Source organism: Gopherus flavomarginatus, chromosome 3 (assembly GCF_025201925.1).
Source record: "Gopherus flavomarginatus isolate rGopFla2 chromosome 3, rGopFla2.mat.asm, whole genome shotgun sequence".
Classification (NCBI taxonomy): domain Eukaryota; kingdom Metazoa; phylum Chordata; order Testudines; family Testudinidae; genus Gopherus; species Gopherus flavomarginatus.
In genome coordinates, this window is record NC_066619.1 from 176,470,943 (window position 1) to 176,497,572 (window position 26,630).

At 43.5% G+C, this 26,630-nt stretch overlaps 1 protein-coding gene across 2 annotated transcripts in view; it reads left to right on the forward strand.

The window, feature by feature from the left end:
* Positions 1 to 26,630, forward strand: part of PPP3CA (protein phosphatase 3 catalytic subunit alpha) — a 332,320-nt gene that overhangs the window by 248,546 nt on the left and 57,144 nt on the right. For both annotated transcript variants that reach the window (XM_050944451.1, XM_050944452.1), the window contains exon 6: positions 532 to 671. In XM_050944451.1, coding sequence (XP_050800408.1) covers positions 532 to 671 — 140 coding nt within the window. The remainder of the gene's footprint in view (positions 1 to 531; positions 672 to 26,630) is intronic.

Here is a 26,630-nt window from a genome sequence, read left to right on the forward strand (position 1 = left end):
ACAGTGCAGAGACATTGCCTCAGTACTTCAAAATTTTATATTCGATATATCTTAATTGAAAGAAATTTGTTCTGGTATGACTGTTGTCATTTTCCTTTAAAAAGTCCCTAGCTCCTTTAGTCAAGTTTCATGATGGATGACTAGTCCTAAAATACAGCAGGTCACCCAATATTTGCCCACGGCAGGGCAGGAACTAAAGAGTCACACTTCAGTTGCACAGAATGGAACAAAATGCATCTGTCGTCCTCCTCTTTTAAATGCAGAGATATGACTCACTTACGCTGTTGGTGCCAGCTCCATTGTTATCCAAGTATCCACCATATTAAAGATGAGAGCAGCTGGGACTCAAATTGTAGTATGCTCTGGGCCTCAGTTTGGCAGTCCCTGAAATACAGTCTTATCGCTAATGTGTTTTTTATGGATGTTTTCTGGATGCCTAATATTAACAAGTTAGTATTCAATCTATATATATTTCTAACTTCCTAAATAATAAAATGTAAAAAGTTAGTTTTTCTGTCTTATTTTTCTTAGTTAGATCGATTCAAGGAACCACCTGCATATGGACCTATGTGTGATATCCTGTGGTCAGATCCTCTAGAGGACTTTGGAAATGAGAAGACTCAGGAACATTTTACTCACAACACAGTTAGGGGGTGTTCATACTTCTACAGGTAGGGTTATTTTCTTAATTAATGATTCTCTACTGGCTAGATGAACAATTGGAATCATGGATGTTGTGTGCTTGCTTGCTATCTGCACTGTTCTTCTAATCATAATAGTATGTGCTTGGGAGTGGGGCCTGTATTGTTGCATGGGCTTTGTTTTATTTTCAGTTCTTTGTTTGCCATTCTGAATTGCTCTACAGTTTCTGGAAATAATGTTGACTTTTTCATTAGAGAAGTTTTAAGGTAGGTTTGAATGTTGGTCATTAAAAGATCTCGCCATCCACTGTGCTGAAATGATAGTTCAGAGTTGATCTGAAACATATGTGGTTCCTAAACTTAAGACTTTATACTGGGAATCTGACATAGTTGTGATAATTCTGGTTTAGGATTAAATTCTTTGCTGTTTGGTCAACTTCGGAGCTGAGCAAATAGTTTAGTCAATGAATCTTGAATCTTTTTCTGTTCTGTATCTATAAGCAATTGTGATTTTTTTTTTCAAATATTTTGCAAACTTTTAACACTCGGTCAATTTGATTGTGAACAGTTCTCTATGAGAAATTCATGTATGAGTGTTAGTTAATTGTGGTTGGTCAGATACACTACAGGATATTATTTTTCTTCCCTGGCTGAATGATTGCACCAGCACTTCTGGTGTACCTTTCCATGGTTTTGAATTTAAATTTTTATTTCTATGCATATAGCTTTGAAATGTTCATGCCAGTGAAACTTAAGTGTGCAACTATTCCTGGAAGGTCGATGCAGAAGGGTACAAATGCAGCCAAAGCCAGCTCATTTGATAATCAGAGTGAATATTTGAAGAAAAATATTTTCACTGTTTGCCCAGCTCTAATCATCCTATTCCCTTTTTGGAGAGTTCTTCTTTCCTGTCCCCACGCAAGTGGGGGAGCTGGGAGAGAGCAGTAGGCTGTCTTTTTTCCACTCCTAGCCTGTTTGAGGCAGCCAGTGGAATCTTTTTATCTCTCCTTATGAAGAGAAGGGGGCCTTGTTAGGGGTTCTGTCTCCATTTCCCTTTCCACAATGTGTAATGGGCCAAAAAAATACCACATCTTCTGTCAGAGCAGGTGCTTTGCTAACTATATATTTGTTCTCAGCATCAGACCTTATGGCATGGAGCATTCTTGGAAACATTTTTCCAGAGAAAATAGTCTAAAGCAGTGGTCTCCAAAGTGGAATGCGCGCACCCCAGGGGGGTGCACGAGAGGATCCTTGGAGGTGTGCAGCAGGGGGTGCGTGCTCAAAAAATTGTTACTGATAGGGGTGCGCGATCAAAAAGGTTTGGAGACCACTAGTCTAAAGAAATGCTTTTGAGATTGTCCTGTTGAAACTTCCAAGACCCTGTACTTCAAGCCCCTGGGTAATCCATGGTATTTGGGTCTTTGTCTTCTGTCGTGTCACCAATGCCATGACCACTGGGCTTCGATTCTGACAACTCCCTTTTTGTGGAACTCTCATGTTGTGCTCCGGTGGCATTACAGCTTAGAATAGGAATATATCAGAGTGACAAAATTTGGCAGAAAGAGAAAGTGAAAGTGTGAATGGTGCATTTCATTAAAATTTTACTAGGAGGTGGGTGGGACTTCCTTGTTCAGATGTTTGTTAAACAAAATGAAAGGTTCCATATCCTGGCTGACCAGTTCCACTTCACCCCAGGGTTAGCAGTGTCCAAGCTTGGGCTTTCTGAAGAAGCTCAGTAGGAGTTTGGCACTCAATTCCCATAGGTTCCTTTGAAAACCCTTTCTCAAACATAATTCCTGTCTCACAGCTGTTTGGGAACCTTTATGCAATGAATTGGTAGCTTCAGTCCATGTCTGAAAGCTACAGCCAGGATCCTTTGTGGCACTTTTAGCAAAGAGGTGAAAGATGGACTGCACCATGGAAACTAAATTCCAGTATCAGAAAGGATGAATTGCTGCTGCCCTTGCTGTTCTGGTTCCGTGGTTAACTGATGCTGCAGTCTTCATGTCTGTAAATTCTGACACTACCCACAACTACTACATTCATACAGATGTCTTGCTTTTAGAGAGGATCAGCCAAAATGGAGATGGAGCTGGGTCTTTTGGGGGCTTTTGTTCTATGTTTGATTAGTGCTTAACAGAACAGGGTCTTAGTCCATGACTTGGACTCGTTGGCACTACTGCAATACAAAAGGAATAATAATAACTCCCATGTGACCTGTGATGGTTCCTGGGGATACCCAGGGTTGGGAGGCACCTCGCCATCTCCTGCCCTTCGCATGAAGAAACTTTGTCTGTGCCTGTCAGGGTCAGCTCTGTGACTCCACTAGCTACTGGCAATAAAACCACTCCCCTCCAGGCCTACTCAGGCCTTATTGTCTCTTCACAGGTATTCTAACCCTCAAGTCCTCTGAGCTTCCCCTGCAGTGTCCTGCCCGTGCTCTACTGAATACTCACAGAATTACCAGATTGGCTGTTCCCAAAGGAAGTTTACTGGTTACACCTTAGCCCACAGCACTTAAATTTCTTTATAGAGAAAGCAAATATAAGTTTATTTAACAAAGAACAGAGATCCAAATGATAGCAAGCAGAGCTATTGGAAACAAAGGGTTACACATAAAATGAAACCATAATGTGCATACTAGAGCCGAAACTTAACTAATAGGACATTATGCTACAAGAGTAAAAGCTCACCTAAAATCCTTCCAGCATATTACAACCAGGTTTGGCTGTGATCTTCCATTCATAAAGCAACCCCGCTGTCAGCTTACTTCCTAGGCGAAAGATTCAGAGTTTGTCTCTGTCTCTACAGTTATAATCCAAAAATCCATTCTCATGACATATAAACAGGATGACAACTCTTTCCGCTAGTTGATTTTTCCTGTGTGCTTCTTTCTTGTTTTTCACAATCTCTTGATTAACATTCAGCTCAGACTCTAGACAGGCTTCCATTGCGAAACAGACAGTACACACATGACCAGACAAAGAGGAATAGGCATCTCTTTCCTCCTGCCTGACAGGAGTAGGTGGATCATCTTCTGGTGACCTGCCTTAACTCAGACCTTAAGAACATGATTTTCAGTGTATATACATAACTCCTTATGTATTATCAGTATATACATTTCATAATGATTATGATGATCAGTGTGACACAAGCTTTCATTAGAGATCTTACATGACACTTTTCAGTTAACTAGTATGTAAATACCAGACTCGTAGACACCAATCCCCTTATGCACCCCATGCCCTCTGCCAATTGGCACCAAAGGTCGCTGGGTCACACTGACCTTTTTAAACATGTGAAATGTTACTCCACATGGTTAAGGGAGCTGTCAGGCAGACTAGCTGCCTATAGTTTTCGCTTTTCTTTCAGATCGAAATTTCTCACATTTGCTGTAAAATGTCTCCCCTAAGATAAGATGTAGATGTAGATATAGATATATACTGAAAATTTTAAAGATAAAGTCTTACTCCTGTTGTTTGAAGAGAGAAAAATAGTACCAATTGGGAAGATAACTTTCAACATCTGATAAGAGCAATTCTTTAATTTTCTTTGTTGATTATAAATTTCTTCTTATGATTCAGCCTACTTCATGCTGCACATTTCCATCCCCCAGCCTTGTTAGGAATATACGAGTTGCTGTAGAAGAAGGCTATATGTTCTAAGTGGTGGTGAAAAGTACTAATACGGTGCCTAATTGTGCAGTACTATATAATTCAAAGGAAACTTCTTCCCGACATAAGCAGGGGTCATCTGTATCCAAGCTAGTGTAATGGTAGTTACCATTCCTGTAACTTTGTCACAAGCATTTAAGTCTATTTTTGATATTTACTAAGCCCAGTGGTAACCTGTGGCAGTAAATTCCTTATGATAGTTATGGGCTGTCAAATTTTATCTGCGTTTTGTTGCAGCTGTTCAAGAAGAAGCGAGAATCTCTCCAAAACACCAACTTCACAGTTAGAAAAACATGGTTTTAGATTCTGTAGTCACTACCTCAAGACTCACAAATTCATATTTCAGAAGAGTCTGTACCCTTCAGTTATGTCTATCCTGCAGCTGGGAGCGAGCCTACCAGCCTGGGTAGACAGACTCATGCTAGCTCAGCTCAAGCTAGCATGCTAAAAATAATGTGAATGTTGCAGCTTCAGCAAAGATTTAAGCTAGCCACTAGAGCTCAAATCCCAGGATCAGGTGGGCTTGAGATTGAGCTGCTGCCCACGTCACAATGGTCCCGTTGCTATTTTTAGCCAAGCTAGTATGAGTTTGTCTACCTGAGTTGGTAGACTCACTCTCAGCTGTAGCGTAGACATACCCTTCTAGGTCCTTTTTTAAACCTGTCTGTGTGTTTTGAAGAAGGTGACTGTGTTCTAGTGCTCAGTGCATTAACAGGACTAGATTTCCTCATTGTAAATCAAGTTTATGCAAAAGTTGCATCCAAAGTGGAAAGGCCAGGGATGGAAATTGAATAATAAAGGTCAAGAAGAATTCAAAGACATGTGTGAGCCCAATATAATTTCTTCTAGGTTATTAAGAAATGTTCATTGATGATAGGAAATAATATTGTAAGAAATTCACATTTATTTAGACATATTTGCTATAATGGCAATTTCCAGTGACCTTTCCGTGATTTAAGATTATTTCCCACAGTGAAATAACATCAGATAGATGACCTTAGCAGTTAATGTAGCTTTCCAGCCCAGTAAATCTACTATATTCAGCCAAATCCTGTGTACTTATCAAGCCTTTAGTCATCTTAGGAAATGGTTTCAATGCACATGAAAAGGTTGAAAGAGCTTAATTTACAGTACCCTGATAATCTTTCTTTCCACATTTATTAAGTGGACAAATTGCTATGGCCCACTGAATTTAAAACTGCTCAATGATTTCCTTTAGAAAATCTCAAGTGTAAAAGATCTTAAAACCACTACAGCCAATCACTGTCAAATGATGGTGCCTATAACTCAGGACCTAAATCCACTTATGTGGAACTAGGCAAAAATAAGTTGACTTTTTTTTTAGAGTTGCTGAGCACCTGCAGCTCCCTCTGTAAAGGGAACGTTTAATAAATATTGTGCATCCAACAGATTTTGGTATGTTGGTTAATGGGTGGTTTTTAGAAACTGGAAACATGAATGGAAAGTGGCTACTATGACATCGTAGCCACAAATACATAATGCCCTTAAATGTTAAATATGTTGCATTTTGTATCTTTTTTAACAATGTTTTCTTCTCCAAAAAAACACCTGCTAATGTGATCTATTTTCTCTTGTGCCTTCTAAACTTTAAGCATATATGTCTTCTTCAGTCCTTGTCATGTTAGCTAATGTCAAATCAAGAGAAATCAAAAGTACTGATTTAATGAGGTGTTACTTGTACAGAGTAAAATTTATTCAAATATTGTTTTTGAAAATTAATAAGTCATGGCCAGATTTCACCACTCTTACTCACATTGATAGTACTTTACTCCGTGAATAGTACTAAGTAAAAATGTCAGAATCTGGCCTTAGCATCCGTATTAGAGTTCATAGTTTATATATAAGCCTGGTATTCTATGTTTGTATATCTTTTCTGTACCTGTCAGTCAGTGACAACATTTACGTAATGGAATCTGGCATTAATATTGATGAATTGATACTGTTTGGAAACATATCCCTCAATTGTCCCTATGGGAGAAGAACAATTTCCTGTTTATTTAGCAAAATATCTAAGATTACTTTGGTGGTGGTGGTGGTTGTTGTTGTTGTTTGTTTTTTACATGTGTGTATAGTCAGTTCTGTTGATGGTCCATCACATTTCCTGTCTCATGCATAATTACAATATCACTCTCAAGTGCAGCTCTTGGAGAGCTTGTCTATACACACACTTCTGCGTAAGAAAGATTGGAAATATGGCAAGAGATCACCCTGGCTTAACCAGGAGATCTTCAGTGATCTGAAACTCAAAAAAGAATCCTACAAAAAGTGAAAACTAGGTCAAATTACAAAGGATGAATATAAACAAATAACTCAGGTATGAGGGACATACTTAGAAAGGCCAGGGCACAAAACTAAATTAAACTAGCAAGAGACATAAAGGGTAACAAGAAAACGTTCTACAAATACATTAGAAGCAAGAGGAAGATAAAGGACTGGATACTGTTACTCAATGAGGGATGGGGGAATGATAACAGAAAATGTGGAAATGGCAGAAGTGCTAAATGACTACTACTTCTTCAAGTGGTTTTTCATGTCCATTCAAAATAGGTGTGCGCGAGCTGCATGCACGCCAGCCGGAAGATTTTCCCCTAGCAGCATCCATAGAGTCGGCACTGGCACCCCCTAGATTGGCGCCACTACGGCGCCCTATAAAGGGGCCCGCTGACCCTCCACCCCCTCAGTTCCTTCCTACCGCCGGTGACGGCTAGCTGGAACTTCTCTTGTGCATAGCAAGTTAGCAGTGTCCTATGCTTGTGTATAGTCCGTGTATATAGTTACGTTATAGTTAGTTTACTTAGATCATTGTATATAGTTCTTGGTAGTTGGGGGGGTCCCCCCCAAGTTTTCATCACCCACTGGAGCATGCCTGGGTCCCCCAGGTTTAAACTCTGCAAGGACTGTGGGAAATTCATGCCCAAGAGTGACCCGCACTTCGCTTGTTTGAGGTGCCTCGGAGAGAGCCACCAAAAGGAGCGGTGCTCTATTTGCAAGGTTTCCGCCCGAGAACTCTCAAAGACTTAGAGTCCTCCTGACGGGAGGCTGCCCTGCTGCCACCCTCGGACCCGGAACCGGCCGAGGCAGTGCCCAGCACATCTTCCTCGGTGCAGAGTGCCCTGGCACCAGCATCAGGACTTAGGGCCCAGCCCAAGCCGTCTAAAACCAGGCACCGGACGGAGTCAGGTCATAGGAAGTCGGCCTCAGTGCGGCACCGTTCACTGTCGCCAGTGCCTGCTAAGAAGAGAAAGCCGCTGGGGGAACGGTCACCCCACCAGGACCCGAGGCCGATGCCATCCGCGGGTGCAAGCGGACAGGCTGGGCTTCAGCCCTTGGCTGCTCCGTCGACTCCTGCACCACAGAGAGGGCAGTCGAGTCCAGACCAGCCTAGATCCCCAGACCTCAGCGGAGATTTGCGCCTCCCTTCGACACCGGAGGTGTTCAAGTCGGCCTCAGACCTGATGGGACTCCTGGTGCCGGCCTCCCCACACCGTAGGGAGTTCCCTACCGTGGCCCGTCCCCCAGTACAATTGAGGGGAAAGCCGGCCATGCTGTCACCTCCCTCCCTGCCCCGCTAAGGCGGCACTGGACCATATAAGAGGCTCTCCGTCGCCTCAGCACCGCTCTCCAATGGTACCGGGTGCTGCTCCCCCCCAGGTCCTTGTACTCAGAGACTTCAGAGTCAGAGGCAGACTCCTACTGCTTCAGCTGGTCATGGAGCAGATCGGTTTCAGGGGCAAGGCACCAGCGTTACCCACAGTGGCAGCAGCAATGGCATCCGCCCTTGCAGTGGCCGTTTTGGACCCCCTGGGCCTACCACCGGTTGGTAGACCAGGCGTTTGGTCCTCAATCAAGGTTGGCCTCGATCTCCTCGGCTTTGGTGGCCCTGGCACAGCTGCCTCCTCCGCCGGCGCCGGGCAGGGATGTGCCATATCCAAGTTCAGCACCCCCTAGCCGGGCAGCGGCACCAGCAGCGGCTACAGTTCGGGCTCAGCAGCCACCGCCCGATACGCCAAGCCACTCATTGGTGACCCCGGTACCAGTCACGATGCCACATTTAGAATCGGAACCAGACCCGCAGCCACAGTACCGTGTGCCGCAGAATCCTGAAGGACTGCATGCACTAGAGGAAGGGCCGATCCATGTAATTTCCTCGTCTTCCTCCCTGGACGAAGCAGTCTCGGGCACGGCTGCGACACTGGCCCTGGAGGACACTCGAATCCTCCAACAACTGCTCCAGTGAGCAGCTTGGAGCCTCGCAATCCACGCTGAGGAAATAGAAGTGGGCGCGGACACTGTAGTAGACATCCTGGCTCCCTTAGGGACATCGAGGGTGGCTGTCCTGCTGATAAAGACCATAGCGGATATGTCCTGCACCTTATGGCAAACGCCAGCCTCACTGGCCCCTGCTGCCAAGAGAATGGAGCGGCGCTATTTTGTCCCCTATAAAGAGCATGAACACTTGTACACCCATCCCCCCCCGGACTTCCTGGTGGTGGATGCGGCCAACCAACGGGAGTGTCAAGAGTTTCAGGGGTCAATACCAAAGAGCAGGGATGCTAAAAGACTTGACCTCTTTGGCAGAAAAGTGTGCTCCACGGCAGGCCTACAGCTCCGCATTGCCAACCAGCAGGCAATTGTAAACCGATATGGTCATAACACGTGTTCGGCCATGTCAAAGTTTACTGGGGAGTAAACTCCTTCCCCAGGACTCGAGGTCGGAGTTTTTGGCCCCGGTGGAGGAGGGGAAGCTGATCTCCCGAGCCTCTCTCCAGGCTGCCCTAGATGCGGCGGACTCAGCCTCACGCACCCTGGCCACGGGCCTGGTCATGCGGCGGGGAGCCTGGTTCCAGGTCTTGGGCTTGCCCTGTGAGGTCCAGCAGACCATTCAAGACCTCCCCTTCGAGGGGCAGATGTTGTTGTCAGAAAAGACGGACAAGCGCCCGCATAGCCTAAAGGACTCGCGAGCCACATTTCGCTCACTGGGCTTGCATATCCCTGCGACCCAGCGTAGGCAGTTTAGGCTGCAGACAGCCCCACACACCTACCAGCCTCAGACTCGCCAGGAGGAGGGGCGCGGGCGGGGAAGAAATGGCAGGAGGCGTCACCAACGCCACCCCTCCGGCCAGGCGTCTGGTCAATCGAGACCACCATCGGGGTCTGGACCCCCCTATTTGATGGTGCAGTCGAGGGCGACCTACCTATCGAGACTCTGGATCCTTCTATCCCTACCTTTTGGGTCACTTCTGACCCCCCTTCTACTGTGCCTGGTCCTGAATCACGTCACACAGCTGGGTGCTCCGCACGGTAGAGAGGGGCTGTTCTATCCAGTTCTCCTCCCTCCCACCCCATTAGCCCCCCTCCCCGTCCCTCTTCAGGGACCCATCTCATGAGCAACTTCTAAGTCAAGAAGTGAATTCCCTCATGGAGGCAGGGGCGGTGGAGGAAGTCCCTTGGGAGCTCGGGGGCAAAGGCTTCTACTCCCGGAATTTCCTAATACCGAAGGCAAAGGGTGGCCTGAGACCCACCCTAGACTTGCGGCGGCAAAACAAGTTTGTACAAAAGCTCAAGTTCTGCATGGTCTCCCTGTCCTCGATTATTCCCTCCCTGGATCCAGGAGATTGGTATGTTGCCCTCATCTTAAAAGGATGCTTATTTCCACATTGCCATAATTCCCCAACACCATTGGTACCTCAAGTTTGTCGTGGCCAATGCCCATCTGCCATTCACGGTGCTCCCATTCGGCCTGTCAGCTGCTCCCAGGGTCTTCACGAAGTGCATGGCAGTCGTGGCGGCCTTCCTGCGCAGGCACGGCATCCAAGTATTCCCCTACCTGGATGACTGGCTCAGAAAGGGCAGCTCCAAGGAGCAAGTGGAGACCCAGGTGTCGTTCATCAGGCGGACCTTTCTCAATCTCGGCCTCCTCTTAAACTAAGCCAACTCCACCCTGTGTCCAATGCAACGAATAGAGTTCGTAGGAGCAGTTCTGGACTCCACCCACGCCAGAGTGTACCCAGGGCCAGCTCCAGGCACTAGCGCACCAAGTGTGTGCTTGGGGCTGCATGCCGCGGGGGGCGCTCTTTCGGTCGCCGAGAGGGTGGCAGGCGGCTCTGGTGGACCTCCCGCAGACGTGCCTGCAGAGGGTCCGGACGCTGCTCCCGCGGCTCTGGTGGAGCATCCGCAGGCATGCCTGCGGGAGGTCCACCGGAGCCACGGGACTGGCGAGCGGCAGAGTGCCCCCCGCAGCATGCCGCCGTGCTTGGGGCAGCGAAATGGCTAGAGCCGGCCCTGAGTGTACCTGCCAGAATCCAGGTTCCATGCGATTTCCGAGCTCATGCTCGGACTGCACCACTCCCCGATTACCACGGTGCGAGTCTGCCTCTGGCTGTTGGGTCACGTGGCGGTGTGCACCTATGTGGTAAACCATGCCAGACTCTGGCTTCGCTCGCTACAGTCCTGGTTAGAGACAGTATATCGCCCGGCCAGGGACCCCTTGGACTCAGTAGTGTCCATTCCCCACTTGGTGCTAAGCTCGCTGTGGTGGTGGCTCGACCCGCAGAAAGTGTGCATGGGTGTCCCCTTCGCTGCCCAATAACCCTCCCTCTCCCTGGTAACGGATGCCTCAGATCAGGGTTGGGAAGCGCACCTGGGACACCTCAGAACGCAGGGCTTGTGGTCGCTGGAGGACCTCAAGTTGCATATCAGTGTCAGAGAGCTGAGAGTGGTTCGCCTGGCTTATTTGACCTTCTGGTCCCACCTGGCTGGCAGATGTGTTTCAGTCCTCTCGGACAACACATCGACAGTCTTTTATATCAACAAACGGGGGATGCATGCTCCTCTCCCCTGTGCAGGGAAGCCCTCGCGCTGTGGGATTTCTGCGTCCACAATGCTACCCACCTGACAGCATTCTACCTTCCGGGGGAGCAGAACAGTTTGGCGGACACCCTTAGCCACTCATTACAGGGTCACGAGTGGTCCCTCCGATGGGACGTGGTACGCTCAATTTTCCAGCTCTGGGGCTTTTCCCAGTTAGACCTGTTCGCCTCATGGGAAAACAGAAAGTGTCGACGGTTCTGCTCCCTCCTGGGCCGCAGTCGGGTCTCTGTCGGACACCTTCCTACAGTCTTGGGGGTTTGGTCTGCTCTATGCCTTTCCTCTGATCCCCCGATACACAGGGTGATTTTGAAGATTCGCAGGGACCACGCACGGGTAATCCTGATAGCTCTGGCGTGGCCGCGCCAACATTGGTACTCGTCACTCCTGCACATGTCCGTTCAGGCGCCCCTGACGCTGCCCCTCCTCCCGGACCTGATCACACAGGACCGGGGCTCCCTCCGCCACCCAAACCTGGAGTCCCTTCACCTCACAGCATGGATGCTCCATGGCTGAACCCAGTGGAGATGCAGTGCTCCCAGCAGGTCAGACAAATGCTGCTCGGTAGTAGGAAACATCAACTAGGGCCACCTACCTGGCCAAATGGAAGCACTTCTGCATATGGTCGGGTCAGCAAGGTTACAATCTGCTGGAGGTCCCAATCCCATTGTCCTAGACTATTTGCTCCACCTCAGACAACTGGGCCTCTCCTTCTCCTCGATTCGTGTTCACTTGGCTGTCATCTTGGCTTTCCATCCTGGAGAGGGGGGCGGGTACCTTGATGTTTGCGAACCCACTCGTCGGGCGTTTCCTCAAAGGTATGGACAGGCTATTTCCGCATGTTCGTCAGCTGGTCTCTGCTTGGGACCTGAATCTGGTCCTCTCCGCCCGCTCGGGACCTCCTTTTGAGCCTCTGGCTTCGTGCTCCCTGTTGTACTTCTTGCATAAGACCGGCTTCCTGGTGGCGATCACTTCAGCCAGGAGGGTGTCAGAGCTCAGGGCGTTAACATCCGAGCCCCAGTACGCTGTCTTCTGTAAGGACAAGGTCCAACTTAGACCTCACCTGGCTTTCCAACCCAAGGTCGTCTCACAGTTCCATATGGGTCAAGATATTTTTCTCCCAGTGTTTTATCCGAAACCACACTCTTCCAATGAGGAGTGGAGATTACATTCCCTGGATGTCCGCAGGGCCTTGGCTTTTTACATCAAGCGTACCAAGCCGTTCATATGCTCAACTCAGCTCTTCATTGCAGTGGCGGATAGGATGAAGAGAATCCCAGTCTCCTCTCAGCGAATCTCTTCGTGGATCGCGACCTGCATCTGGAAATGCTACTGCATAGCTAAGACCCCTGTCCCTCCGGTCACGGCCCACTCCACTAGGGCGCAGGCCTCCTCTGCGGCGTTCCTGGCTCAGATCCCGACTCAGGAGATTTGTAGAGCGGCCACGTGGTCCTCCAGCCACACGTTCTCGTCACACTACACCATCACGCACCAAGCTAGGGATGATGCAGCTTTCAGTCGTGCAGTACTCTAGTCACAGTGATCTCCGACCCCACCACCTAAGGTTAGGCTTGTGAGTCACCTACTTTGAATGGACATGAACAACACATCTCGAAGAGCAACAGTTACTAAAAGGTGGGTAACCATTTTTTTTGTTTCAGTTTTCACCAAAAGGTTAGTAGCGATTGGATGTCTAGCATAATGAATGCCAGTGAAAATGAGGCAGAATCAAAGGCTAAAATAGGGAAAGAACAAGTTAAAAATTACTTAGACAAGTTAGATTTCTTCTAGTCACCAGGGCCTGATGAAATGCATCTTAGAATACTCAAGGAGCTGACTGAGGCGATATCTGTGCCATCTTCAAAAAGTCATGGGAAGATGTGAGAGATTCCAGAGGACTGAAGAAGAGTGAATATAGTGCCAATCTATAAAAAAACGAAAAACTGATTGGTCTTGATTTTTCTTAACTTCAGTACCTGGAAATATAATGGAGCAAATAACAATGCTCTACAGCCAAAATGCTTCTGAAATAAATGTAGTCCAACTTTACTAATTCTGGGTCACTGAGAACGAAAATGATGCTTAAAATTGTTGATTGGCTCTAGTTTTCAAGATATGCTATTGCTTCAGTATATACGACCCTTGACTTGGGAATGGCGGAGGATAAGTGAGTTATAAATGGAAGGGATCTCAATTTAAACCAGAAATGACTAAAATACATCTTTGACTGGATCTATGAATAAATCTATGACTGGGTTTGGACAGTAGTTGCTTTTTAGGCAAAACAATGAATGATGCAATCTGAAGCTGGTATTGCGTCATACATGATATGAATTGCATCGTGTTATTCCTAGAAGTCATGGATGATGCAATCATAACGAAGCTTACATCACTCTGCTGAACATATTGCCCTATATCAGCTCTAGAAATCATACAGTGTCATGCTCTCTTATTTGTCAGTGTTTGATTTTGCAAAGGGACACATTTCTGTTTAGCCAAAGTGAGCAGAGATGCCTCGTACTTGTGTGAACAGTGCAGATAACTTCTGCTATGTTTGTGGTGAAGTGACTTTTTTGCATCACAAAAGCGCAGTATAACCACTATGGTTAAGAAAGCCTATCACCTTTCTTTTGACTGCAAAATTGGAGATCAGGACAAGAAGTGGGCCCCACACATATGCTGCAACATTTGTGCAACAAATCTTCGCCAGTGGTTGAACAGGAAAAGGAAATCTATGCCTTTTGCAGTGCCAATGATTTGGAGAGAGCCAACAGATCATACCAGCAATTGTTACTTCTGCATGGTGCCTCCAGTTGGGAAAGGTGTGTCAAAGAAGAAAAAGTGGACTGCATTATCCAAATATTCCATCAGCTATACGCCCAGTACCCCACTGAGAAGGACTGCCGGTTCCTGATGCACCAGAATCATTCTCACTTGAGTCAGGCAAGGAAGAGGAAGAGGATGAAACTTCTGGTCCTGAACCATCAATGTCACAAGACCCACATTTTCTCCCATCCTCCTCCTCTGAACCATACCTCATAACAGAAGGTGAACTGAATGACCTTGTCAGGGATTTGGAACTACCCAAGAGTAAGGCCGAGCTGTTGGGCTCCAGACTACAGCAGTGGAATCTCCTGGCAGGCTATCAGGGCAAATGGAGCCCATCAATGCTTGCAGACTATTGCTGGATGGTGACAAGAGATGCTCCTTTAATGAATACAAGAGACAAGCTAAAAAGCGCCGAGTAGACACTGAATAGGACTAAACTATGTACATAATAGTTTTTTGCCTTTTGTTTCATAATAAATGTTATTTACATAACCCTTTTGCTGATTTTTAAAGTGTTACATAAACAGGACAGGTGAAATATTATCATGTAAAGCAACCATAAACACATGAAAAGACCTAGGTTTACAATTTATGATTAAAACTCTATCTACACAATATACATAGACATAAAATGTAAAAACTTAAATATCTTAGAAACAGTAGCCAATCAGTTGTTTTAATTGTCATATTTGAATTCAGCACATCAAAATACATAATAAATATCACATTTTATCTCTGAAGCAGACGACTTCTCAAAAATTGCAGACCAGCGTAATTAAGCAATCCATTTGCAAACACCTGTAAGATAATAAGGGGATAAGTAACAGTCAGCGTGGGTTTGTCAAAAACAAATGATGCCAAACCAACCTAATAGCTTTCTTTGACAGGGCAACAAGTCTTGTGGATGGGGGCAAGTGGCAGATGTGGTATATCTTGACATTAGTAAAGCTTCTGATACTCTCTTGCATAACCTTCTCATAAACAAACTAGAAAAATGCAACCTAGATCGAGGTACTATATGGTGGGTGCATAACTGGTTGGAAAACTGTTCCCAGAAATAGTTGTCAGTGGTGCACAGTCAACCTGGAAGGGCATATTGAATGGGGTGCTGCAGGAATCAGTTGTGGGTCCAGTTCTGTTCAATAACTTAATCAGTGTTTTAGATAATGGCATAGAGAGTACACTTGCAAAGTTTGCAGATGATACCAAGCTGGGAGAGATTGCATGTGCTCTGAAGGATAGGATTAAGGTTCGAAATGATCTGGACAAACTGGAGAAATGGTCTCATGTAAATAGGATGAAATTCAATAAGGACAAAGTCAAAGTACTCCATTTAGGAAGTGTCATAAACAGATAGCTAAGGGTTAATGTCTCTTTCACCTGGAAAGGAGTAACCTGAAACACCTGACCAGAGGACCAGTCAGGAAACAAGACTTTTTCAAATCTGAGTGGAGGGAAGTTTTGGGGTGTGAGTTCTTTGTTCTTTGTCTTGTGTCCGTGCCCTCTCGGCTATGAGAGTGATTTTTCTATCTCCTGGCTTTCTAATCTTCTGTTTCCAAGTAGTAAGTACAAAGATAGTAAGACAATAAATTTTATATTGTTTTCTTTTGTATTTACATGTGTGTAGTTGCTGGAATGTGTTAAATTGTATTCATTTTGGATAAGGTTGTTTATTCATTTTTTTCTTTTAAGCAAATGACCCTGTATTTGTCACCTTAATACAGAGAGACCATTTTTATGTCCTTTTCTTTCTTTTTATATAAAGATTTCTTTTTAAGACCTGTTGGAGTTTTTCTTTAGTGGGGACTCCAGGGAATTGAGTCTGCAGCTCACCAGGGAATTGGTGGGAGGAAGAAGTCAGGGGGAAAATCTCTTTGTGTTAGATTTACTAGCCTGACTTTGCATACCCTCTGGGTGAAGGGGGGTGGGAGAGAGATTAGCTCTCTCGGTACTTGTGTTTTCCAGGACTGGAAACAGGGAGGGTGGAGTCCCTCTGTTTAGATTCACGGAGCTTGCTTCTGTATATCTCTCCAGGAACCCAGGGAGGGAACACCTGGAGGGGGAAGGGAAATGGTCTATTCCCCTTTGTTGTGAGACTCAAGGAATCTGAGTCTTGGGGTCCCCCAGGGAAGGTTTTGGGGAGACCACAGTGAGCTAGGCACTGTATAAATCCCTGGCTGGTGGCAGCGTTATCAGGTCCAAGCTGGTAACTAAGCTTGGAGGTTTTCATGCTAACACCCATATTTTGGACGCTAAGGTCCAGATCTGGGAAAAATGTTATGACAGGAACGTACAATCAGTTATACACATACAAAATAGGAGATGATAGCCTAGGAAGGAGTACTGCAGAAAGGGATCTGGGGGTCATAGTAGACCACAATCTAAATATAAGTTAACAGTGTAACACTGTTGCAAACAAAGCAAACATCATTCTAGGATGTATTAGTAGGAGTGTTGTAAGCAAGACACGAGGAGCAATTCTTCCATTCTACTCCATGCCGACTAGGCCTCAGCTGGAGTATTGTGTCCAGTTCTGAGTGCCATATTTCAGGAAAGATGTGGACAAATTGGAGAAAGTCCAGAGAAGAGCAACAAAAATGATTAAAGGTCTAGAAAACGTGACCTATGAGGGAAGATTGAAAAAATTGGGTTTGTTTAGTCTGGGGACGAGAAGACCGAGAGGAGAGAGAACAGTTTTCCTGTACGTAAAATGTTCGTACAAGAGGAGGGAGAAAAATTGTTCTCCTTAACCTCTGAAGACAGGACAAGAAGCAATGTACTTCAATTGCAGCAAGGGCAGTTTAGGGTGGACATTAGGAAAAACTTCCTGTCAGAGTGGTTAAGCACTGGAATAAATGGCCTAGGGAGGTTGTGGAATCTCCATCATTGGGGATTTTTAAGAGCAGGTTGGACAAACACCTGTCAGGGATGGTCTAGATAATATTTAGTCCTGCTTTGAATGCAGGGGACTGGATTAGATGACCTGGCGAGGTCCCTTCCAGTTCTACAATACTATGATTGTCTAAGAAAACACGTTGTTCTTCCTGTTTCTTGAGAGTGACTTGTGTAGTTGAATGATCTTGAAGATTCCATTTGGATTTTGCATGTCGAAGGAAGGTGGTACAAAGAGACACAGCAGATAAGCAGGATTAGGGACGTTTTAGAACAATTCAAACATTTCTCATTCTGATCCACACTGGCATTGCACGTCAGCATTCTTTAAAAATATGAACTATTGTATCATTTACTGGATGGCATAGAATTTAAATGACTCTTTTCTCTCATCGCATTCATACAAAGCCACTGAGACTGAGAGTGTGCATGGTGTTAGCTATGAACATTGCCACTGAATCCTTGCCCAGCTTGTTTAATTGCCTTTGCGCCAGAGCTCTGACAGAGAGTTTTGGGAGCTCTGCTGCACTACTATGTTTAATAAGCAGCATCCCATGTAAAATATATCAAGTGTTTCCTATTGCAAGTATATATGTGTGCAGGTTTAAAATTCACTGTATGTGAGCGCTTGTGCGTGTAATGACTGTGGAAGAGTGCACAAAGGGGGGGGCCTGGGCTTGGGCCAACAGAAGTCATTTAGAATTTGAGCAAATGCTCAGGGATTTCCTTCTCTTTTCCTCCTGCCTCAGCGTTCATTGACCTCTACCTCCTAATTGTTTGGTTATTATTACTGTTTAAAATATTTGTACTCCTGTAATGCCTAGAGGCCATTAATGTGAGTGTACTTGGCTGCTCTTTTGTACTGGTCATTAATTTAAAAATTGCTTTCTCATTCATATGCTGCAAGGAGCTTTAAGATGATCTGAGGAACGGAAAACCTGTCTTATGAAAGGAGACTCAAAGAGCTTGGCTTGTTTAGCCTAACCAAGAGAAGGTTGATGGGGGATATGATGGCTCTTTATAAATATATCAGAGGGATTAATTTTAGGGAGGGAGAGGAATTATTTAAACTTAGTACCGATGTGGACACAAGAACAAATGGATATAAACTGGACACTAGGAAGTTTAGACTTGAAATTAGATGAAGGTTTCTAGCCATTAGAGGAGTGAAGTTCTGGAACAGCCTTCCAAGGGGAGTAGTGGGGGCAAAATACATATCTGGCTTCAAGACTAAGCTTGATAAGTTTATGGAGGGGAGGTATGATGGGATAGCCAATTAGCAGGTAAGTATGCCCAGTGGTTTGGGATGGGATCTGAGTTACTTCAAAGAATTCTTTCCTGAGTGCTGGCTGGTGAGTCTTGCCCACATGCTCAGGGTTTAACTGTTCGCCATATTTGGGGTCAGGAAGGAATTTTCCTCCAGGGCAGATTGGCAGAGGCCCTGGAGGTTTTTCGGCTTCCTCTGCACCGTGGGGCATGGATCACTTGCTGGAAGATTCTCTGCAGCTTGAGGTCTTCAAACCACAATTTGAGGACTTCAGTAACTCAGACATAGGTTAGGGATTTGTTCTAGAAGTGGATGGGTGAGATTGTATGGCTTGCATTGTGCAGGAGGTCAGACTAGATGATCATAATGGTCCCTTCTGACCTTAAAGTCTATGAGTCTAAAAATCAGTCAGAGAATTCTGAAATATTCCAGAGAGATTTGAGCAAATCAATTTATAGGTATTTTATGTAAACTATCTAGCTGAAGTTGTTACCATGACACTACTAAGTTGTCTGAATTGTCTTTCAAGGTAAACATAACTGGGTAAATACCTGACAGGTAGAAGAGCTAAGGAGGTCATTAATAACTTCTGTGGTGGTTCTACTATAGACTCGTAGACTCTAGGACTGGAAGGGACCTCGAGAGGTCATCGAGTCCAGTCCCCTGCCCTCATGGCAGGACCAAATACTGTCTAGACCATCCCTAATAGACATTTATCTAACCTACTCTTAAATATCTCCAGAGATGGAGATTCCACAACTTCCCTAGGCAGTCTATTCCAGTGTTTAACTACCCTGACAGTTAGGAACGTATTCCTAATGTCCAACCTAAATCTCCCTTGCTGCAGTTTAAGCCCATTGCTTCTTGTTCTATCATTGGAGGCTAAGGTGAACAAGTTTTCTCCCTCCTCCTGATGACACCCTTTTAGATACCTGAAAACTGCTATCATGTCCCCTCTCAGTCTTCTCTTTTCCAAACTGAACAAACCCAGTTCCTTCAGCCTTCCTTCATAGGTCATGTTCTCAAGACCTTTAATCATTCTTGTTGCTCTTCTCTGGACCCTCTCCAATTTCTCCACATCTTTCTTGAAATGTGGTGCCCAGAACTGGACACAATACTCCAGTTGAGGCCTAACCAGCGCAGAGTAAAGCGGAAGAATGACTTCTCGTGTCTTGTTTACAACACACCTGTTAATGCATCCCAGAATCATGTTTGCTTTTTTTGCAACAGTATCACACTGTTGACTCATATTAAGCTTGTGGTCTACTATGACCCCTAGATCTCTTTCTGCCATACTCCTTCCTAGACAGTCTCTTCCCATTCTGTATGTGTGAAACTGATTGTTCCTTCCTAAGTGGAGCACTTTGCATTTATCTTTATTGAACTTCATCCTGTTTACCTCAGACCATTTCTCCAATTTGTCCAGATCATTTTGAATTTTGACCCTGTCCTCCAAAGCAGTTGCAATCCCTCCCAGTTTGGTATCATCCGCAAACTTAATAAGCGTACTTTCTATGCCAACATCTAAATTGTTGATGAAGATATTGAACAGAACCGGTCCCAAAACAGACCCCTGCGGAACCCCACTTGTTATACCTTTCCAGCAGGATTGGGAGCCATTAACAACTACTCTCTGAGTACGGTTATCCAGCCAGTTATGCACCCACCTTATAGTATACTATGATAACAGCTTGTGTAACTTCCAGATAAATCCATTTTAAAAGGATACCTTGGTTGGTTGATTTTTTTTTTCCATCTCCTCCTCAGTGTCCCCTGTAACCCGTAGGTGCAAATATATCATAAAAGTAACTTATTCAGTAGAATAAACTTCAAATTAAAATCTTGGTATAATTAATACCTTTCAGTATCTGTGAGCCAGATTCTCTTGTCTGGTTAAGTTATACTTGGCACATGACAAGGGTGCAGGGGGAAAGATAGCTTTACTCCACCTTTTCACTCCCCTGGTTTTAGAGTCAGCTGGGGCCTTAAATTTGGGCCTGACTGAAATCTGTTCTCTTTTATACCTGGCTGCCAGTGGTTCCTGTAATCCATGACAGCTTCTGGATTTTACTAGGGCATAAGAATATATAATTAAACCCCATATGCTGGGGAGGGGAGTCTGTAAGAGTCTGACATAGGAGCTGCTACTGTTATGTATTCTGGTAGTATCTAAAGGTTTGAACCAGGACTGAGGACCCATTGTGCTAGGAAAAAACATAGAACAGAAGATGGTCCCTGGCCAGAAGATGCCCATCCCCATAGTGCATATATTTGAATGAACAGATGCATTTGTAAATTCAATATCATTTTACAATAGTTCATATTTAAACAATATTAAATGATAATGAATATGATCTAAACAGCTTAAATATCACAATATTTTAAATCAAAGCATTTATCATGCATAGATTCTGGTCTTCCCTCTGTCTGCTAATATATTGTATTTCTTCTTTTAGGATGGCTGATTCTTCCAATAGGCAAGTTAAGAAAAACAGATGGCAGACATGTGAAACATGCAGCTGAATGTGTTTATTGCGGAATTTATTAGGCTTTCCCAAACAGTGGTGAAACAAAATGTAGTTTATGAGAAGACTGTTTCCTTCATAGTTAACATTAACCATGTTGGTTTCCCTATCACAGTTGCATAAATAAAGGTGATGACCATAATAATCCAAAATCTACCTTATATTAAAATAAATTTTATAAAAGGATTTAACCTAACACATGTTTTGAAGAAAGGAAACTCAGTCATGTGTTCCAAGAAGAGTAAATCCTTTCTAACTTGTCACTAGCCTATTCTGACTCACCAGGGAAACAACTTTTCTCTGATTCTGCATAACACACAAGATGCAGTCAGAATGCTAGACCATGCTGGAAAATCTTGCTGGCTTTTCTCTTGACCAACTGGGTTTTCTGTTTGGCTGATTGAATTTCAAGTTGGACTCTGCAAGGCAGGTTGAATAGAAAAGGCATTTCTGAAATGAAGTAATATGTATCATACTGCAGTAGCAAAGGAAGGGGGTACTGCGTTCCCATAGACTTTATTTTATTAAAATGATTTCCTGCCTTCTTGTTCTCCTCATCCTCATTGTCCTTCATTTTATTCCTGGGTGGAGGAAAGAGTAGAAATGTTAAGATATTTATAGGACCAGGCGCTACATTTTTTCCAGGGGCAGGGATTCGTTGCTCTTGGATGTGGAGTTGTACCTGAGTAAGAAATCTGGGATTTAGCTTGTGGAAAACTTTTTTTTTAATTGCAATTTGTAGGGGTTATAATAGAGGCATTCTAAATTTTTTCAGCAAATTATTTTTGATGTAAAGCCATTTTTCAACCAAAAAAATGTTCGCAGAACATTTTAATTTTAAGAAAAGCTCTGGTTTCTTGGTGGGAAAGTGAAAAATTTTCACATAAAAAATTGTGCTTGGTAAACTTTTTTTTTTTTTTTGCCAAAAATGTTTTTCAAAACCAATCTTTTCTTCTGTACTGTAGATCTAAAGTTTCCAGCTCTGTTGGTGACCCAACTAGGGTGTTGGAATTTGTTTCTTCACATTGTAGTTTAAAAAATGTCAGAAATTATATTAAAAAAATAACTGAGGTTAAAAGAATATTAAGGTTGCAAAGTCAAGCTTGGGAAATACTAGAATGAAGGTTACTCATGCATTATGTTAGTCTTTAATTATATGATCGCACACTATCTTTTTCATAGGAGTCTGCCTCATTCATTAGAGGATGGATGATGGTCAGAGGATGAATTAAGGTTGTGTAATGAATGAAACTGTTGTCTGAGCGAGCCCTGCCTCTTTTGTGGCAGAAACTGCAAGGTGTGTAGTAAATGAGGTGAGGGACTGCAGGAAGAGAAGGGATGGTCTTGTGGATTGCGTGGTTGAATGTCACTCTGGAAAATTGGATTCTCTCCCTGTCTCTGCCATAGAGAATAGTAGGTAATATATATAGGAAAGTTGCGTAATGTGTTTATTGCGGAAAGTTGCGTAAACAAAAATGTTCAGAAGTGGCCACTGACTGTGCACGCTTCATTTTCTGAGAACGCAAGGTGAAACACCTGTGGCTTGATTTCCAAAAGTGCTGAACACTCACATCTGCAAGTGACGTCAATGAGAGCTGTGAGTTGACTATATATAGTGCTATAAAAATACCAACTACTCTGAAAAACTAGTCTCTAGGTATCTTATAGACTTCAGATGATTATGATGGTCCCTTCTGTCCTTAGTCTGACTTCCAGCACAACACAGGCCGTAGGAACTCACCCACCCACTCCTGTAATAGGCCCATAACCTCTGGCGGAGTTTCTGAAGTCTTCAAATATTGATTTAAAAACTTCAGGTTATCATTTACTCTCACTGAAACCGGGAAGTGACTGATGTCCCATGCTGCAGAGAAAGACCACGACAACAACAACAAAACAAACCAAGCTCTCTGCCAATTGTCCTGGGGGAAATTCCTTCCAAACCCCAAATATAGTGGTCTATTACACCCTGCACACGTGGATGAGACCCATCAGCAAGACACCTGGGCAAAAATTCTCTGTAGTAACTCAGATCCCTCACCATGTAGTGTCCCATCTCTGGCCTTTGGAGATACTGTAAATAGCAGGTGAGTAGGAATCCCAAAATTAGTGGGCATTTTTGATCGTTGTCTTTGATCATGTTGTACATCAGTTCCTCATATATAAAGTAATAATAATTAATACGTCGTCACCTCACAGTTGTGTTGTGATGATTAATGAATTTGTCTGTGAAGCACTCAGATATTATGGTGATGAGCATCATAGAAAAGCCCAAGAGGAAATAATAATTCTATATTCACTACAGGGTTTGGATGTTTTTTGGTACATAAGGTCTAGAACCTCACACTGATCGATGAGGATTAAAAGAAATATTGAATTTCTACCTGTGGTGTACGCCATACATCCTGTACATTGAATGACAGGAAATCTGTGGAAAATGATATGTGATTCTGTAATTAAAGACTGTATCATAATATATATGCTCATGGGGACAAATTATGGCAACCTCAAGTCTGGCATTTTCTTAACTTTTGAGTGCTTGACTTTGCAACATTAACTTCTTTCCAACATACTTTTATGTAATACCATGCAATATGTTCAGAAAGAGAAGAAAAATATTAAATTATTGCAAAGTTACCTGTTAACATGAAATTGAATTTCTGAGAATAACAAAATCTCTCTAAAGTTCACCTTTTGTGAGCATGAGAGAGTGATTCTAATAGTATTCCTTTGGGAGATCGTTGCTTAACTTGGGAAAACTTGCACAGTCAGTTAATCTTACAGAATGAAAGAAAGGTTACAGTACTGAAAAATTAGGCCTCTTGAATTGCCAATGAGACAATTTTTAAGAGAGAAGGTTACAGAGCCTTTATCTTTCATTGGTGCAATCAGTAACAAAGGTTACACTCAAGGGAAATTAATTTTCTCTCTCTGTCAAAAAAAAAAAAAAGTCAATTATACCTTAATAGTCATAGAGAGTAAAGCTCATAATAGCATGCTAAACAAAAAAAAAAAACTTTGCTAAGTAGACACTGAATGTGCATAGATTTATTCCTCTTGAACTTGATATAAATTGATTTTTAGAAGTCCATGAGAATTTCCATTGAAATTAAGAATACAAGTGGGATCTTACTGAGTGGTACAGTATGTTCAAGGAAACAGGATTCCTCATGACACAGAAAAGGATATAGAATCTAAAATAGGATTTGTGGGGGAAATACATATCTTTACGCTTTCTGTTGTTGGGGACTAAAATTTTATACTCCTCAATTTACAACTGAAGACCCTGCTAACATGAAGACAGGATATGAGTAGCGCTTAAACCAATAGAAATCTAAACAGTAAAGGGGTGTGTGTGTGTGTGTGTGTGTGTGTGTGTGTGTGTACATGCACGTGCACAGACATACATATATATAAATATTGTTGCCAATTTTGTACTGGCGTCTGAAGTCCCATATAGCACATTGTAGACTTTTTCCACATATTGCCCCCCAAGTGTGCCTTAACCCTGAGCTGGAGACGATGACTCTAGAAGTGGTTTCAAGAGTGTGTCTACACTGGAGTTGGAAGATCTAATTTCTAGTTCAGGTAGTCCTCCTTGCTCTAGCTCTAATCAAGCTAGAGTGCTAAAATTAAAAGTGTAGCTCTGACGACACTTGCAGTGGGAGCGATTAGATGCCCAAGTGTGATCCTGTGCAAACCCACAGGTACATACCCCTCCCACTGTTCATGCCATGACAACTACACTTCTATTTTTAGTGCTTTAACTCACTGAGAACTAATGCAGATATATCTTCTTGAGCTGGAGATTGCATGTCACAGCTTCTGTATAGACATACCTTGAGACGGTCAACAGGAGTGTTAATTCAGATAGTGGCTTCTGTGATCTGATCACTTATCTAGCAGGTCTAATCACTTACTCACCAAGGAGAAAAAGGTATTTCCCCAGAAGGAACTGTGTACTGACTTCTCATAGATGCAGAGAAAATGAGTCCTAAAACAGTTGACAACATGAACCTCCCCATTAGTATTAAAGGACGTTGAATTTGGTGGGAGTTTTGAGTTCACAAGGAGTGCAGGATTGGGCCTTAGCTATGTATACTATTCTCTCAAGAGGGAAAGCACTGTCAGCAGTTCAACAATGTAACAGCTCCACTGCTCTGTAAGTTCTGTTGACCCTGTGGATACTGATGAGGAGCCAGATGCAGCTAATGAAAGGATAATATTTTCAATGAATTTGTTATAGCATTTTAACTCCTGTGAATGCCATTGAAATGGAAGGAGGGGCCCACCATGTTTATTTTTTTATGTTATGATATGCTATGTTATATGTTACTTTTTACTGTTTTCAGTACATCCTTTTGAATGCACTATTTAATTCTAGGATGAAAAAATACTATAAAGAAAATAGAATAGCAAGAAATTATAAATTGCACTGATAACGACCATATTCAACTGTCAGATTTTCCATTATAAACCCCAATTTTCAGGGGTTAGTGTCTAAATTCATAAAATGTATTCCCTCACCTCTGGTCTGAGTGGCAGCCAGTCAGCATTTATAGGGCAGTTCATTCACCAAATCCTATTGGATTTTGGCAATTTAAGCTCTTTTATAATGGTACTCTTTTTAGACTTTTTTAAATTCAAAACATTGAGGATTGTTTCTGTGATGGGAGTAAAAGGCAGAGGGGTCGTGTCTGAAGCAGTTCTGTTTGGTATGTTACCTGCTTCTGTTTGGGCAGTAGATCCAAGGAATGTTCAGCTCAGAAGTTGCTCATCATCAAGGCAGCTGAAGATTCCTGCCGGATTCATCAGTTCCTTCTGTACTAAATTGGAAACTGATATCAGTGTTTCCCTTGGTGAGATCTGAAAGGAGATGACGAATAATTTTCCACCAGTGTGATTTTTCACTCTGTCTCCTATAGACAAAATCATGGGAGACTGATCGTGCATTGTTGTGAAGCCTGAGAGAACACAAAAAGCCCTTATCAGATTAAATATTGACCAGGAGGGGTATGATGATTTTTTGAAATTATGGTGTTGAACCCTTCTGAATCCTGTTCACCCACTCACTTCACAGTGTCCTTAATACTTTGAACATAGGGACCTTCTCCTCACAACCAACCCTGTGAAGTAGGTAAGTGGTAAATATCCTTGTACTAAAGATGAAAGAAATGTGAAGTTCAAATAGGTTAATTGACTTGTCTAAGGTCATGTAGCAAGTCACTGCCAGAACCAGGATTAAAATACCGCTGGTATTACTGCTAGAGTTAACTTAATCCATCAAACAAAAAGTTTGCAAACTGTGGTCCCTGGATCATTAGCAGCATGTCGATAGATGGCTAGCCATATTGTGCTAGTTCTTGTCTTTGATTCCAGCTGCTAAATTTCATTAAAAGACAATAAAAAGAATTAGTGCTTCCCATTATATTACTTTTTTAATGTAAACAACTGCTGCAGCTGCCATGGGCTGTTTTGTGGTTGTAAATGGAAGCTAAAGAGCTCCTAAAATCACAATGGAAGGGGAGGTCCCATGAGTCAATCTCTTTCCTAGCCCATACTATGAAAAACTTTGAGAACCCTGGTACTAGACCTCAAAGGAGATAATTATATTTACATATAATATTTAATAAGAATGCTGTAAAGCCTAAATAAATAATGTTTATTAATTGCTGTATAACTGCAAAATATTTTTAAGCCAGTCATTGTCAAAGGTGGGAGGAGAACTCTGGAGTCCCAGGCTCCCAGTTGTGTGCTCATTTCTTAGTCATGTGTCCTCTGGAGCATTGCTGCCTCTTCCTCGAAAATGTGTACTTTATGACTGTTTTATTTTGAGTAACCCTACAGCAATGTTATGGGAAGAAGTACCCTGAACTTTACTCCCGCACATTTAACAACAACAACAATTTTGCAT